The 16,968-nt window shown below is 52.7% G+C and overlaps 4 protein-coding genes across 4 annotated transcripts; 3 read left to right on the top strand and 1 right to left on the bottom strand.

Annotated features, from left to right (window-relative positions):
• Positions 1-1,479: 1,479 nt before the first annotated feature.
• Positions 1,480-2,746, top strand: PHYSODRAFT_321372 (hypothetical protein; the record flags this gene model as incomplete). The annotated part of the gene is made up of 3 exons (XM_009516557.1): positions 1,480-1,506; positions 1,558-2,051; positions 2,107-2,746. The coding sequence occupies 3 exons, from the start codon at positions 1,480-1,482 to the stop codon at positions 2,744-2,746; spliced, it is 1,161 nt and encodes a 386-aa protein (XP_009514852.1).
• Positions 2,747-9,833: 7,087 nt separating this feature from the next.
• PHYSODRAFT_321370 (hypothetical protein) lies at positions 9,834-10,183 on the bottom strand (the record flags this gene model as incomplete). Its single annotated transcript, XM_009516556.1, has 3 exons — positions 9,834-9,926; positions 9,959-10,069; positions 10,163-10,183. The coding sequence occupies 3 exons, from the start codon at positions 10,181-10,183 to the stop codon at positions 9,834-9,836; spliced, it is 225 nt and encodes a 74-aa protein (XP_009514851.1).
• A 4,105-nt stretch (positions 10,184-14,288) lies between these two features.
• On the top strand, positions 14,289-15,762 carry PHYSODRAFT_261573 (hypothetical protein; the record flags this gene model as incomplete). The annotated part of the gene is made up of 4 exons (XM_009516555.1): positions 14,289-14,520; positions 14,732-15,148; positions 15,387-15,611; positions 15,650-15,762. 4 exons carry the CDS (start codon positions 14,289-14,291, stop codon positions 15,760-15,762), a joined length of 987 nt encoding a protein of 328 aa, XP_009514850.1.
• Position 15,763: 1 nt separating this feature from the next.
• PHYSODRAFT_434439 (hypothetical protein) lies at positions 15,764-16,156 on the top strand (the record flags this gene model as incomplete). The annotated part of the gene is made up of 1 exon (XM_009516554.1): positions 15,764-16,156. A coding segment is annotated over one exon (393 nt), but the record flags the coding sequence as incomplete, so codon positions are not given.
• Between the last annotated feature and the right edge of the window lie 812 nt (positions 16,157-16,968).

The raw sequence follows: 16,968 nt of genomic DNA, 5'->3' as shown, positions 1-16,968 counted from the left end.
ACTGCTACTCGCGCCTCCTTTAGACCCGTCTGTAGCTCAACGCTATCGGGGTGCAGCCCCAGTCCTGTCCAAGGTAGAATCGTCACATGAACGTAAGGCACACAACTGTTGAAAGTAGACGTACAAATATCAAGATATTCCAGACCTTTCTTGTACCAAGTTACAGCGTCCTCGTGTCTGCCCAGTCGCGAAAGAGCTTCGGTGAGCAGCAAATACCCGCGGAGCTGCGTCTTATCCACAGCTAGGCATGCGTGAGCTCCATCCACTGCCTGCCTCAGTGCAGACTCGGTTCCTTGGTGTAGCAGCTGCTGGCAACGAAGCTCTTGCGCAGCCAATGCGCTGGCGTCCGTCATCCTTTATGGCGACTATTCTGAATCAGATTTGAGATTCTGGTATTATAATAATATCCGACCGAACTGTGACCAATTTGCAATTTCCCATTACGATTTCGCATAATATCGGAGACACTTCAGTTGCACCTCCCTAAATGAACCCTCGAACTGACCATATGCCCCGGGATTCCTCAACTGCAAAGGAAATTGTATGGATTTCACTATAGTTGTTCTATAACTGATCAAAAACCTCTCTATTATCTAAGTGGTCGCCCTTGTTAGCGCATCAACCATTCTATACCGACGCAGCATAGAGTCAATTCAATTTTCCTCAAGCACTCACCTGCCTCCTCCAATGTCCTTCACCACGCCACCATGGCGTCTGTTTATGGTATTTGCTAATAAAGCAGTCGCGCTGCTTTGAAAAAAAAATCACATCAAACATTCATAAGGGCAGTACATTTGCTTAAGCGCTACGGTTGCTTCACTTCTCCTAGATTGCACCAATAGGTTTTGCTGACTGTCTTACGCGACTCTGCTGATGTACACGCTTGCTGTCGCACCGCAACTCATCGTCCACTGTAATGGGTCTACCTTGGCTCACTACTACGGCTTACACGTATGCGCACGTGTATGAGGAAGCGTAGCTTAGTTTAAACTAGTTAATTATACTCGGACCTCCGAGTATAGATTAATCTAAATAAACGATCCAAATAATGTTTTTGGGTTAAAATGAGAACTGCTATTTTTGTTTTATGTTTCTGACTTCCTCTAAATGTAATATTCTAAGTTAGGAATCTGCCAACGGCCGGTTGGCAGAATTCCAATGCTATGCATGTCGCTCATCGGCTAAAAGATGCTGCTTTCAGCCAATAGGAATCCTAAGTCTCTATGGACCACCCGTCGTGGTGATCGTAAATGTATGTAGCCTTTGGTGTGTCTACACCAAGGTCGAGAAAGTCTTTCGAACCTCTGACAGACGTCGTGTCTGTTAGAGTCACAAGTGACTGTAGCCACTTGTGCGTGTAACCCTGTTACACCATCCCCCCTCAAGGTTAGACGCGCCGAGTCACGGCACGTCAATCAGGAAATTGACCATTCGTCAATTCTTCACGTTGGGAGAAAGAAAACTCGAGCTCATTCCGCAATGAGCTCGCCGAAGAAGACCGACACTGTAGCAGAGGGGTAGACCTCCGCCGCGATAGAGACTCTCTCTATCCCCGAGTACCGCGAGCGTCACAAAGCAAAGCGTGATGCTCTGGCTGCCAAGGCTGCGGCGGGGACAACTCAACCGGAGATTGTCCTCGAAGGTTCCTCTGTAGTCAACGACGCTGTTGACTACGGGGACGACGACGTGGAGATGGAAGAGGGCGAGGCCTCTTCTAGCAAGCGCAAGGAGTCTATCGACAGCAATAGTCTCGACCCGCATGCCGGGTCGAGACGCCCTCGTGAAGGAGACGACTCGGACGCTTCAAGCTCGAAGCGTTCGCGCGGCGAGAGCGACACTCCGATCTCTGCTGCAGGGGCTTTAAACTCCCCGCGTGAAGTGGCGTATTCAAGCTCTCCGCGCGCTGCCGGAGCAGCGCGCGATCCGTGGATGCCGTCTACGTCAGAGATCGCAGACCGTGTAGGCAACACCGTGCCTCCAAACGAAATCCCGGTGTACGTATGCAGCGGTATCCACGACGATGCTGTTGCGGAGGAGCAGCACTTTGATCCGTTAACGAATCAAAGGCGCGATTATTATTGGTCTTCCGGGTACGGCGCGCTTAAGCGACCGCGACCTAAACGGGTACACGACAATTCGTGTACCTGTTTGTCTCAAAGATCTCCGTGCCAAGTTCCTGGCACGCGAGGAACGCGACAATCGTGGGACTTCGGGCGCTGCAGGTGACTGCAGCGCTCGCACTACCAACGCGCCGGCAGTGCGTGTTGAGCTTCGTACGCCCTCACCATTTCCGGAATGTCCTGCAGCAGGACGTCCCGCGGCTCCCATGTATCTTGGTGGGGCCGAAACCCTCTCCAACGAATACGATAACGAACGGGTTGCCGGTTCGTTTTCGGGATACTATGGTCCACAATACGCTCAACAATCCAGCGTGTTGAGCCTCGGGCGTCGCGCATCGGAAGCGGTGGTGGTGGGAACACGCCCCGGGTATGGTCAACCTGGGGTTGACCTTGGCCCGACGCTCGAGGAGCGGGTCGCTGCTGTGGAGCAGCATCAGAGCCGGGTGTTCGCCGCTCTGAAGCAGGAGGGGGCGATCATGAGGGCTCAAGTCGCTCAGGGTTCGCAGACCGCGTCGGACATCTCTGTCGACGTGGGAGGTCGCGTCGCGCGCTTGGCCCAGCGCGTTCACGCGCTGGAGCAGAGGTTCGCTCCCGCTGGGCCTTCCGCTTCGGGCCAGCCGAGCTAGGTGGCTCGTGCTGCCGGTATGGCTTCAGCCGCCCGACGTAAAAGGTCGGATGGAGGCGCATGCTAGATGGAATATCTAGCGTGTAGGCTATGCCATGTCGTGCCAACACCGTGAATGGCCCGATAAAGCGCGGAGCGAGCTTGCTCGCCCCGAAGTTGGAAACTGCATGTTAGGCAGGGTTTGAGTAGCTAACAAAACCAATGAACCTTCTTGAATTCATTTGTCGTTGTCTGCGTTCAGCTTCTGTCGATCAACAGAAGCTGCAATAGCGTCTTGGGCAAACCGAATGACGGCTTGTCCGCGCTGCACGAAGTTGATTGCGTCCGAGCTGAACTCGTTCAGCTCGTTTCCAGCAGTAGGCCTGGCCTCTGCGTTCGTCTTCGCGGTGTCTGTGCCCTGTACAGACCCGTTCTTCTTGTTCTTCTTGCTCTTGGCGGCGTCTGTGCCCTGCACAGACGTGTGCTTCTTGTTCTTCTTGCGAGTGGTCGCGGCTGACACAGTGCAAGTGTCAGCGGCATTCTGCGGCTGCTGCGTTGCAGTCGTAGACCCTCCCCCACTTAAAGAAGGAGCCACCATCCCGAGTAGACTCAGGAGGCGTGGGTGCCTGATGGCATTCACGTAGAACGGTGTATGCCCGGTCGAGGCATGCACCGAGTTGTTGATGGCGAACTCTGCCATCGGCAGGCACTCGCTCCAGTGTTGGAACGAGTGAGCGTAGCTCTTAAGCACGTCTACAAGCACGCGGTTCACGCGCTCGGTCTGCCAGTCCGTCTGTGGCCGGTCCGCAGTCGGCATTGAAAGTTGACTCCCTAGAAGTGTAAACACTTCTTGCCAAAGGTGTGCGGTGAAGCGCGGGTCTCGGTCCGACACAATGTCGATCCGCATGCCATGGTGTTTGAACACCATGTCAATGAACAGACGCGCCGTCTGCTTCGCAGTCACTTCAGCGGGTACCGCAGCAAGATGTACCATCTTGCTGAAGCGGTCAACAAAGACCACAACGCCCGTGTTCTCCTGGCTGTCCGGGGGAAGACCGAACACGAAGTCCAAAGACATGGACTGCCAACACTCCGGCGGAGTCGGCAGTGACTCCAAGGGAGCCTGCGCGAAAGGCGCAGGCTTCATACGTTGACAAACCTCGCAAGCACGGACGTACTTGCGCACCCATTTATACTGGTGGGCCCAGTAGAAGTCCCATATGAGAAGAAGGTATGTCTTCTCACGGCCCGGATGCCCCGCAGTCGGTGCATCGTGATACTCATACATGATCCTGAGTCGCAGGGCATGGTCATTGGGCACGACAACGCGGTCCGCGTTGTCGTCGACTGCACTGTAGAGTAATAACCCGTCGTGCACCCGATAACGGTGTGCACGAGCACGAAGATGCTTCGGCAGCTTCTGACGAGCTTTGTCAGAAGGCGCTGAGCCATAGGCCAGCAAGAGCTTCGCGTACGCATCGTGCGCGTACGCGACCTTCACGTCGTCCAACAGTGACGACGTTGGGGTGCTCGATCGCATGGCGTCAATGGCATCGACGTCGGCATCAGTCGTGGCGTAGTCAGGTCGACGCGAGAGCGCGTCGGCCACCACATTGAGTCTTCCGGGTTTGTACTCAACCCGGAAGTTATACTCTGCGAAGAATGAGAGCCATCTCGCCATCTGTTGCGAGATGTGCGGCGACTTCACAGCCGTCCGCAGCGACGCGTGGTCTGTATAGACCACGAACGGTTTGCTTCCGAGTAGATACACTCGGAACTTCGCGAGTGCGTACTTCATGGCAAGGAGCTCCTTGTCATGTCCCGGGTAGTGTCGCTCAGCTGGCTTCAGCTGACGCGATTGGTAATAGACGACACGATCACGGCCCTCGTGATCGTGCTGCATCAACACGCATCCGATTGCGAAGTCGGAAGCATCGCACACAATGTGGAACGGGAGATCTTGGTCGGCCACCGCCAAGATCGGCGCCCCAGTCAAGCCCTGCTTGACTGCATCGAAGGCCTGCTGACACTCAGCAGTCCAAACCCACTCGGCGTCCTTCTTCAGGAGCTGTGACAGCGGGCGTATCATGCCCGCGTAGTCCTTCACGTACTTGCACAAGTACGTGGCCAAGCCAAGGAACTGCCGCAGTTCCTTGACGTTCGACGGCGTCGGCCACTCATTGATCACTCTGACCTTCTCAGGGTCAGGGCGGACACCGTTCTTCCCAACGAGACACCCGAGCACGAGTATCTCGCTCGCCCCGAAGATACACTTCTTCAGGTTCGCATAGAGCTTGTGCTTGCGCATGAGCGCAAGCAGCTTCCGGAGATAAACCTTGTGCATCTCAACATCGCTCATCCCGTCCGCAGCCCGGCTGTGGACGAACACATCGTCGAAGTAGCTCGGTGCGAAGTCGCGCACCTAGCGCAACAAGTGCGTCACGCACCTGTTGAAGGTCGCAGGGGCGGTCTTCGGACCCTGCGGCATCACTAGCCACTCCCAGAGCATGCCGCTCGGCGTGCTCACAGCCATGAGAGGGATATCGCTCTCACGCATGAGGATCTGATAGAACCCATCGCGCAGATCAAGAGCACTGTAGATAGTGCCCCTGACCATCGAATCGATGACAACATCTTTTGGAGGTATCGGCGTCTGCGCCGGTATCGTCGCATCGTTCAGCTTGTTATACGCATGAACGATGCGCCAGCCGCCCTGTGGCGTCTTGACACAGAACGTCGGAGCACTGTGGGGGGATTTCGATTCCCGCACTTGTCCAGCTTTGCGACGACTTTCGAAGAAGTCGTCGATCGCTTTGACCTGCTCTAGCGGCAGTGGCCACTGCCGCGTGACACAGTACTTCGTGCCCGGCACAAGATCAATCTCGTGCTGGATTCCCTTGTCCTGCGGAAGCTCCGCAGGAATCTCTTCCGGAAGTACGTCCGCGTACTCCCGTAAGATCTCGTAGTAGGGACTCACAGAGAGTGTCCTCGCTCCCAGTGGTGGTCTCCATGAAGAAGTGCCTCAGTTCTTCATTCTCGCTCTTCGTTCTCTCGGCGTCCGAGAGAATGCATATTTGCTCGATGCGTCCATCGCGCAAGTCACGCGCGAGGCGCTTCCAGCTCATGACTGGAAGCGAAGTCAACTCCGACGCTTGCGTCGGAGGGTTAGCGAGAGTCATCTCCCTGTACCGGAACCCGGCACAGGTACGGGTCAAGACGTTCAACGTCTCGACGTCCGGCTTCTCAGCCTCCGTCTGCCCGGCAGACATTCCTTGTAGCGTCTCGGCCCCAGGCCGAGACTTGCGCAGCGACCTTCGCATGCGCCGTCTTCTTGTTTTGCGGAGCCCGGCTCCGCTTAGTTCTTGACCTCGTCCAGGTCCAGCCGTGGACGGGTGTTCTTCTTCAGTACCGCCGGCGGGTTCATCCCGCGGGCGACCGACTTCAAGCCCGGCTTGGTCGCCCGGCGCTTCGTCGTGCAGCCCGGCTGCACGACAGCATGCAAGTTTTTCCGGTGCGGGACGTTTGCAACCGTCCGCACCGCCTGCAGCGTCGGCTCCCGGAGCCGACACGCCATCCTTACCTCGACGCCTGCTATTGGCGGAGCCCTCCACTACGGAGGGTGCGTCGGCTCCCCGAGCCGACGAATCAAACTCGTCCAAGCTATCGACTCCTGGAGTCGATGCGACTTCAATACCTCGACACCAACCATTGGCGGAGTCCCCCATTACAGAGGGTGCGTCGGCTCCCGGAGCAGACAAATCAAATTCACCCAAGCCATCGACTCCCGGAGTCGACGGCGTTACGTCACCTTGGCTCTTGTTATTGGCCAGACCTGATCCAATCTGATTCGAGTCAGCCTCCACGGCTGAGGCGTGTGACTTGCCTGCGTCATCACCGCCCTTCGGGGCGGGAGACTCTTCCTGATTCGCTGAAAGCGTGTGTCGGCCTCCGAGGTCAACAAATTTCCTTCATTAGCTGTCGGCGGCAACGCCGACGCTAGCTGTTCTTGCGCGTGTGCTCGCGCGCGTCCAGGGCGCTCCGGGACAGTGGGATAAGGCGCTGTCTCGAGTGGGGAGTCGCGCGCACTTGTCGGTGCGTGCGTAGTGACAACAGGGCCATCGCTCACTGTTCCGCTGTCGCGACCGAAGCGCACGAGAGTGCTCTTCTCCCAATCGATGACCGGATCATGCCGTGCAAGCCACGGCATACCCAATACAATGTCAAACTTATCGTCCAGATCCAGGACGATAAAGGTCTCGACAAACTCTTGATCTTCATACGTGAAGCGCACGCGTACCATGCGCTTCTCGGTCTTCACGACGGCACCGTTGCCAGTCGTACCTCCAACATACTTCGAGGTATCTTAAAATCCTCGAAGTCAAGCCTTGATAGACTTCGCAGTCGAACCAAGTTCTTCGACGCCCCAGAATCTACCAAAGCACGGAGAGAGCCGCTTGCTCTCATCGAGTTCACGTTCAGGGTGAAAAGGTCAGGCTTGTCATCTTGGTTCTTGCAGTGAGAATGAACCTCACTGGGGGCTGCAGTCCTCAGTGTCGCGTGTCCAAGGTCGACACGCGGAACTGCATTACCAGTAGGGCGCCCCGCGCCTACTGGCGTCCAGCGTTTTTTGTTTGGTTGCGACGGTGCCCGGCACCGCCACGATAGCCACCCTGTTGGTGCACGGGGGCCGTGCACTCCCGAGCAAAGTGACCGACTCTACCGCAACGGTAACATCGCACATTGTTTCCCTGCGACTGCTGGGGTCGGGTCCAGTAGTTGCAGCACTCGAGAGGTCCATGGGTTCTGGGCCTCCCGTCCTCACTACCGGGCGTGGCTGTGGCCTCGGCACATGTGCATGCAGCTTAGCCTGCCGCAAGCTAAACTCCTCCTGCATTGCAAGAGTAATTGCAGCTTCGAGAGTACTCGGGTACTCACGGAAGAGATAGGTCTTCACAGGCCCATCTCTCAGTCCCTTCATGAACGTGACGACCTTGGTCGCCTCATCGATCGGATTGGTCACGATGTTCGAGACCAAGTACCGTGCTCTCTGAGCGTAAGCATGGACATCATACTTGCCCTGCTGCAGGTCGAGGAACTCCGCCCTCGACCGGAACTCGTTTTGCGGGGGCTCAAACGCTTGTCTGAGTTCCTCCTTGAAACCCTCGTACGTGCTAAAGCACGTAGGATCCGAGAGTCGGCGTCCATACACCCAACTTCTTGCACGTCCGCCAAGACATGGCATGGCGAACGCAACCTTCGACAACGGGTCGGCGATACGTTGAGCCGCAATGGCAGTGTCGAGTTCGACAAGCCAACGGAGGAGAGGTTCACCCTCTCTTACGACATAGTTGTTCACATTGAGCTTCAGCGATTGCGCGCGTGGTGTCGTCCCGGACGGCACCGCGGTAGTAGCAGCAACATCGCGTTGCTCCTTCAGGATGAAACCCAGAGCAAAACCGTGTTGCTTTGTCGGCGTTAGCGTACGCAGCATCGTAGCTACAGCCGCCTCACCAATGACTGTTGACAGTCGTTGGAGGGCCTCCCACTCTGGATCCGACAGATGGGGACAGTCAGCGCGTGCAACGTGAGTTGCAGGCGTAGTGGAGCTTTCCATGGACACCTCTGTATCCATGGGAAGGTTCTCAGCTCCACGTTCGTACGAACTCAGGTAGTCGGTCGTTGGACGGACTACAAAGTGCTACCAGGTGTAATGGGCCTACCTTGGCTCACTACCACGGCTTATACGTATGCGCACGTGTATGAGGAAGCGTAGCTTAGTTTAAACTAGAGTTAATTATACTCGGACCTCCGAGTATAGATTAATCTAAATAAACGATCCAAATAATGTTTTTGGGTTAAAATGAGAACTGCTATTTTTGTTTTATGTTTCTGACTTCCTCTAAATGTAATATTCTAAGTTAGGAATCTGCCAACGGCCGGTTGGCAGAATTCCAATGCTATGCATGTCGCTCATCGGCTAAAAGATGCTGCTTTCAGCCAATAGGAATCCTAAGTCTCTATGGACCACCCGTCGTGGTGATCGTAAATGTATGTAGCCTTTGGTGTGTCTACACCAAGGTCGAGAAAGTCTTTCGAACCTCTGACAGACGTCGTGTCTGTTAGAGTCACAAGTGACTGTAGCCACTTGTGCGTGTAACCCTGTTACATCCACCAAGAACTTGAGCGGGTTCATTCCTCTCTGCCTGCGCGGCTTCAATGTCAGGTTGATCTGCTTGACTGGGGAAGCAAGGTTCGCAAACGCTTTGTCAGCGACAACATCCTTTCACTTCCGATACAACGCGTTAAAGACAGCCTTGCAATCGAGGAGCAAGCAGAGCAGTTTGTTGATTTTGATACCTTTGCTGAAACGCTGGAGCAGCTACGCATAGGGCATCAGCAGCTAATGACCTCCAATGAGGAACTCTAGAGCATGTTACGTCTTGTGCTTCGGCAGCTTGATCGTCAACCAGAAGGCACCGCTTCCTTCACCAATCCAGATGCTGAAAGTTCTGGCGGTCTCTCTCTGCGATCCCTCTCTCTCCCCCTCAGCTTGGGAGGGCTTGGCCCAGCATCTTGACGAAGCTGAAGGGTAGGCACGTCACCGATGTTCACGTCCAGCTCTACACTGAAGGCCTGGTTTTCATACCAAAGGAGCGAGGAAATCGCGCGCAGAAGGATTGCCTTCACGCTGTTGAAATCGTTGCCTGTGTTGCCGACTTAGGCAGCATCCCACCAGTTCCTCCATTGTCACAAGAGGTGGACAGGGTTCAATGGGTATCTGCAATGCAAAACGTGGCAAGTCAATGCGAAACAGTGTTAGTCAATGTTTTTATCAAAGCTTCAGATGCAAAAGGGGGAACACAGCGCAAGCGCCGCCGCTCTGGAAAACTTGCCGGTATAGGCAAGGCCTGGGGTGAACTAACTGGTCAGCAGCGCTTCGTTCACTACCGCGTATCCGGTTCTTAGCAGCATGAGATAGATAGTGGTGGACGTCTTGGTCACGCTAAGATTACGCAATGCATATGTAACTGAATACACATCACGCCTTTTTCGATGCAGCACTGGCTCCGAGAGCATCACTCGCGTCAGCTCCAACTACATGAGCGCCGTCAGCTCGAGTACACCACGAGCTCCGAAAGCAACACGGATTCCGCGAGCACCACCAGCTCCGAGTGTAACATGAGCTCTGAGACCAGCACGAGCTTCGAGCGCACTGCGAGGCCCACAGCAGTACGGTTTCCACGAGCAGCAAGAGCTCCGAGAGCAGCACGAGCACCGAGTTCACCACGAACTTCGAGAGCAGCACGAGCTCTGAGTGCACCACGAGCTCCGCGTGCTCCACGAGCTATACAAACACCACTGAGCCCGAGAGCGCCACAAGATCCATGAGCACGACACGCCCCGTGAGCACCAACAATTCCGCGAGCACCACTTAGACCGCGAGAACAACCGAGCCCATGCCCACAACCAACTAACGGATATCACCGAATACAAACCCTTCACAAAATAGTAACCACGTCATGATTTCGAATTTGGATCAGATAACACAAGTCCGGTACATATTGCAAGCCACGTCTAGTTGTTTAACAATTTTTCATGATATGACATAGATAAAGTAGAAAACATGGCAGGGTAACGCGTGAATGGCTCCATTGATGAAAATGCTATCGAATATGAACCCTAGAGCATTTTTCGTTCATTACGTGGGTGATGTATGTGTTGGTGGATATTTCGACGTGGTGCGCCGGTGCACTTTAACCGTTCTCCAGGGTGTGTGTATGCATTTGCGTGGATATTGTTGGAAACAATTCCAAGCTTAATTATCGATAGTAGACGGCGGTTCCTTGTTCATTACCGTTCAACCGCGTACTAAATGTACCAAATCTGAGCTACTAATACTGGTAGACCGTACAGGCTTACAAAGTGCGCATGCATGTCCATCCAACTGCAACACATGAGCATAATGCATTATAGAAGAATGATATATTAAATAATAGATATAAAACTAGGTACGTTGTTGAGTCTGGGAGATAGATTAAAGGGACGTTCCTCACTTGCAATTTCACCAAAGCATGCATTAGAATTCGTAAAACAATCGGCATCGGCTTCAAATTGGCATTTAATTTGCATCAATTTTTTGATACCACTACTAAGCTAGAGAATACAGCATTCACAGCTGGGCAGACTTATCAATTGTGGTGCTTGCTGTGATAGTTCGCTATACGTAGATATATCTTCACGTATCACATGATAAATTGGCCTTAAAAACGGAAAGTGGTTGAGGAGAACTTGGTCGAAATATCGAATTTTTTACATTGTATTTTTTGGCGAACCTCGATATCTTTCTGTGCTCTGCCGCCATTGAATTACCTGATTCAAAATCTCTTCATACTACCCACAAACAGCCAATTCAGCGCACTGTGCACTCGTGGCTAACAAGCAAAGATAGATCGTAATTTTAACCTCACATTCAGCACAGTACATACACCCGGTATTTCTAGAATGACGATCACATTAGAATAGCCTAATTAACCCCTCCAACTCGGCTGCTGCATAATGCTGGATTAGGATTTTCATTAACCCCTTGGACGCGGAGGGGTGACATGGACGGCATTAAAAAACGCTTAAACCGTCCCGGACGGCGTAAGAAATCGTATGAGACTCAGTATGACATAGTGAACGCGAGTATAAATTTGGCTCTTCTTCACACAGTTTGTTGCTAAGCTCCCTGGTAATTATTCCGCTAGAAGGGACTGGTGTGATCTGCGGATAAAAATCCTCCAATGAGCTGCTCACAGTGCATTCTATGCAATACTGATATTTAGAGATACGTTGCGCCTGAACGGGTACACATTCCGCTCTATCTTACATATAACACAATGGATGCTATGGTATTGTCGCCTTGATGGTTGCTACAAGTGATAAGCCCTCTAGGACCCCCACTACATTGCCAACAGCGCGCTCCAACGCTACCAAACAATGCAAAAGAAGAAGAGCAACTACAGAGTAAGCTGATGTTGTCTTCGCACACCGACATTGAAGCAGAGATGGCACCACACTTCGATTAGTCGAACAGTATGAATTATGTGTGTGAGCAAGATAGGAGCAACATGAGAACAAGCATATCGCAATGTAATGTACGAGAGGAACTATATTCACGTGCTAGTTACCTGCACTATAGTGTGACTCGCATTGCTACGGTTGTGGAGGATGTGACTTGGTTACAAAACGAGAAGGCATCCTGTCCTGATCCTGTCTGCATAAAGTCAAACTTGTAAGCGGACCAAGTCAGCATTCAAGTAAAAATTAACTTTCACCCATACCTTCAACGCAAAATCGGCGTCCTCTCATCTTGAATGTAAAACTTGAAGTCCACAACATTCCTTACTTCAGCGGCGGTCGATACCTCAATATGAGCAGCAGGCTCCTCTTCAGCTCGTCTTCAGCGCCATCCGTTCTTGGGCAGCACTCAAACACATATCACGTTGCCACCGGAGGCGATGCTGCTCTTGACCTGTCGTTCATGTAGACATGTCGTCGTCTCAACAGCCAGCGTAATGTACATCTTCGTGAAACATTTCATTAAGCAGAAACCAATCTCAATCAGTACAAGGTTGCTGCGCTTTGGCTGGGAGACCAATTTTCTACTTAAGCTTAGTATTTTTTTTCGTGGAAGTGAAAGTTCTGCATGGTTGTTCACAGATAGTTTATACTAAAGATGTTCAGATGCAGCCCTTCGCAATCTAAAACTCTTTGAAAGTCGACGCGTTTACTTCTAATTCGCGTTTGTATCGAACCTGTTGTATATTCTTTAGAGGTCGGTGCAGTAGTTGGTGAACTGCCTGTGGAACTACGCATACTGCAGCTTTAGAGAACCCTAGCAGTCGGAGGCAGGCAGATGCTGCGACTGCGAAAAAGGCGCAGGAGACGCCTGTGGATGGCGGTTTTGTAGCACAAATCTAACCTAAGACAAAATTTGAGTCAAGAAGCACGGTTAGTTGATGATAACTACGGCCATCTACTGCGCCTGCTTCGCAGCCGCAGCATCTGGCCGGTAATGTGCAACCGGAGAACTACGAAATGATATTCTAGTCAAATTGAAACGAACAAATGTCTGCCTACTTTCTTAAAACTTGTGAAGAGCGAAAAACTTCCAAAGAAGTGTTTTGCTTTTGAGAAGCTTTTGTACCATCGCTAATTGCGATTTTGATGTCTCCTGAACGTTACCTGTAACTGGGAATACATTCGTGACGAATTAAAGTTTGTGAGGCTGGTAAACCAGCAAGCTGGTCTCCCAGGATAAGCCATTCCGTCAGCATACAGCGCATATAGTATACCTTCCACGTCAGCAAGCCATGGGCATTCACGGTAATCGACGCCTGTTGGAGATACTCGAGTCCCCATCCTACCACGACCGTCTACTGAAGGCAACAAATGTTAGTCCAATCGCAGCAATCATCCCAACGATGCAACGCATACCTCTAGCGTCCCAACGCCCATGACGATTCCTCGCGGCACAGTCGCGCTAGGCAAAGATGACGCATACAGTTCTGTTAGCAAATAGTAAAAACGTGGCAAGCGGACACTGATGTCTATCGACGATGAGCTTGACGATGAGTTTGCAGCTTTGGATTCCGAGTCTGAGTCAGAGCAGGAGAAGAAGATGACGGATGGAAAGAAGGAGGATTCAGGTTCCAAGTGGTTAGCATGTATTCGAACCAGCAGAAGTTGTGCGCACACGTACAAAGCAGCACGAAAGAAGGGAGTGCTTGCGCCGCGGTGCTTACAATCAGACTTCAAGTAGCTCGCGCTTCAAAGCGATAGTCGCACTAGTTAGTTTGGGATCTATACCAAGATACTTAGCGCACGTACTGAGCCTCTCGTCCTGCTGGGGCTTGCACGGAAGTAGCCCCACCGCGCCGATGTCATCCCAAAATGCCACTTTGTCTCTTGCTGCGCCGAATGAAGAATGAGTGGCGGCAGCAAGAGGGGAACCGATGTTTGATTTTTTCTGAAAAATGGTTCGTGCTTGTGCGTGGTAGTTCAACTACCCTGGTAGTCATATGTTCTTGATGCCCAATCAAATGACCACGTTTAGATACGTGGACCAATGATATCCAAGCTAGATACGGGAAGGGACGATAATCACTTTTTGCGGATTTAGAGGTATAGTAAAATCAAGTGTTTCTTATGCTGTTCAGAACAGCATAAGGTGAATTTCCAACCCTCCGCGTCCAAGGGGTTAAACTACATATATGCAGTTTATTCGATATTTGACTTGAAGTTTGTATAGGGTGTATTTTCCCTCGCCACACGGTATACAAACTTTAAGTTTAAAATTCGTCGGGTTTCTGTTCGCGCCTTTTTTTGCAACATAGGAAAGAACCGGCACTTTCTCAAAATTCAAAATATGAGATATAGCAGGTTCCCCGTACTGCATCTGATTTGTATATGATACTAGAGGTTTTTAGGACACTCTCTCCAACGAGTAGCTCAGAGCTAGGCCCTTGCCTCCTTTTCAAAATCCGCCTCATTCGAGAATTGGGCGCGCGGAGCACACGTCGATGGTGAAGCCCCGCGGGAAGATTGTGCGCGACCTGGAGATCACAGCTCGCGACCTGTCGTTCAAGTCGGTGTGGCGCGAGCTACGTGAGCAAGGCCGGACGCGGAAGCCGCCCCCGAGACGCGGGCTGGACAACCGCTATTTCTCCCTGCGACGTGATGGTGACGCGAGCGGAGCGGACAGCGTTGATATCCTCTGCGGTGAAGAAGCTGTGCTGGTGTATTATGCAAACGGTATGTGTGCATTGAATTATACTCGCTAATAAGATCTAACCCGCTTACATGCAAGGTATGCAGTCCTACGGCGTAAAGCACGCACCCAGCCCCAGCTTCCGGCCCCGCTTCGACTGCTCCGGCAGCTCCAGCTTCAGCATGTGCGCCTGGTGATGCTCAAATCGCTGCCGCTGCTGAAGTTGTTTGACTCAACTACTTGCCTGACATCGAGACTGCCGAAGCAAGCGCCCGTGCTGCCGCTACTGCCACGACGGTCATTTCGCCGCCCGGTCGACACCACCCGTGATTTCTGTAGCTGCTGTTGCCCGTGAAGCTCCGGTTGCTGCTATCGACCACGCAGCACAGCCGACGGCTACTGCCACCCGCGATGCACCGCTTACTCCCCCCTCCACCTACCCACCCGTTCGGCACCAAGCGCCAGGCAAGCGTCCGGCCCGTCGCTCTGCTAGACGTTCGCTTGAAGAAGCGACATGGTCGACAGCTCCGAGAACACCACCTCGAACCCCGCAAGTCCAGATTGCGACATCGCCTCACGTGACGCCTGGAGATTCGGCTGACAACGAAGACGATCATGATTCAAGTGCTGATTCGGCGCTGTCGAACGGAGCTCCAAGCGACGTTGAGTCTGGTGACGTGAATCTTATGCTGAATGATAAGTAGTATATGATGCAGTATATTATGCTGTGTCATATGCTGTATATTAGACTGCATCGTAGCCTGAATATTATACTGATCACTATTTCGAACTTGTTGTATATATGGGGGTGATGAAGGTATCGAAGTAAGCGCGCTGGGCAACGAGCTGCTAGCAGACAACAATGATGACCTGAACCCTGTTGGAGTCGGAGACAATGAACCGCAGTGAGGCGTAATCGATTCGGGCGATGAAACTGAGAAGGACGACGTCGAGACGGGAGAGTACGACTCGGACGAAGACATGAAGTCCCACTGCCCTCCGAATGATTACCACGACGACCCGGAGGAGACCGAGCAGGAGATCACGGCTGACGTTCTATTTGCCGAGAACGTTTTGGGTCAGTTTGGCGGCGAAGACGAAGTTTTGGCGGGCAACTTCAAGAACCAAGCGCTGCGTGAGATGTCCGCAACCGGTTGGGAAGACGTCATACAGATACGGCTGAGTACCTCATGACTCCGTACGAGCCTGTCAATGACTCGGGGAGCTATCCAAGTATTCGTCGAGGCTACTCGGTGCCAACAGCGGACGTTTTTACGCCGGTGTGATTCGCCGCTCGCGTTATTCTTCTACTTCATGCCTGTGGTTCTCTGGCAGCATATTGCTGCCTGCTCAAACGAGTACCATCGTGAGGTATTGCCGCTGAGGGCGGGAGGAGCCTACCTAAGCTACAAAAACAAAAGGCGCCTGAATCCGAAGCTGCCGCGAAAGACCAAGCGCGACATTCCGTATGAGATGGAGGGGATGAAGCTCATCCTGCCACACAAGCTATGTCGGTGGGTTGGGTTGCTCGTGGCAAGGATGATTGCGCCCAATCGAGCGAAACCGTCGAACCACTGGAAGACTACGGACGAAGGAGCTATCTCTCGTGGGCGCTTTGGGTCGGTGCTGGCTAGAGATCGATTGATGGAGATCTCGCGCAATCTCCAATTTAAATCAAACAGCGATCCCCGCGCCCATACCGACCGTGCCTGCAAGATCCGAAAACTTGTCGAAGAAGTCCTGCAGTGGACATTCGCCCGAGGATATTTCGCGCCTTCGCATCTAGCATTCGACGAGCCAGAGCTGTCGGTTTGCTCTTCGTTCAACAAGATGCGCGTGTTCATGAAAGGCTAGGCGCACAAGTGGGGCACCAAGCGCTTCATGCTCTGCAGTGCTGTAACCGCGTACTGCATTCGGTACGTTTTTTGGGGGGTTCAAAAATGGTTGTGCTGTATTATGCCTTTTATGGTTACTAACTCAAGATATGATTATGCTGCAAATCGACAGCTTTGGAGTCTATTGCGGTATGAAGCAGCACTCCAGCGATGCTCACAAGCCTGCCATGAAGTCAGGACCTGCTGCGGTGGTTTGAAACTTGCTCGAGGTATTCGGGCCGGATGCTCGGAAGCGGGGAATGTGGCTGATCGTCATTGACCGCTTCTAGCTGTTGCTTATGGGCTTCTACTGTGTGGGAACGATCATGACAAACCGCCTGGGGTACTGCAAAGCTGTGATTGAGAAGAAGAAAACGCGCCCCAAAGATGTTGCCCGTGGCTCGTTCAAGTTGGTGAAATCTAAGCTCGTGCCCAACATGACAGCGATTAGCTGGTGGGACTCGCGCGCCGTTCATTTTCTCTGCACGGGGGGGGGCTGGAGCTTGATCGGGTTGCTTGGCAGGACGGAGCAGTACAAGTGGAAGTGCCATAACCACGAGTCGTAAAGGACTATCATGCGTTCATGGGGGGCGTGGATATGCATGACCAGCTGCGGCT

Source organism: Phytophthora sojae (genome assembly GCF_000149755.1).
Source record: "Phytophthora sojae unplaced genomic scaffold PHYSOscaffold_1, whole genome shotgun sequence".
NCBI classification, from domain to species: Eukaryota; Oomycota; class Peronosporomycetes; order Peronosporales; family Peronosporaceae; genus Phytophthora; species Phytophthora sojae.
This window is presented reverse-complemented; position numbering and strand designations above follow the sequence as displayed.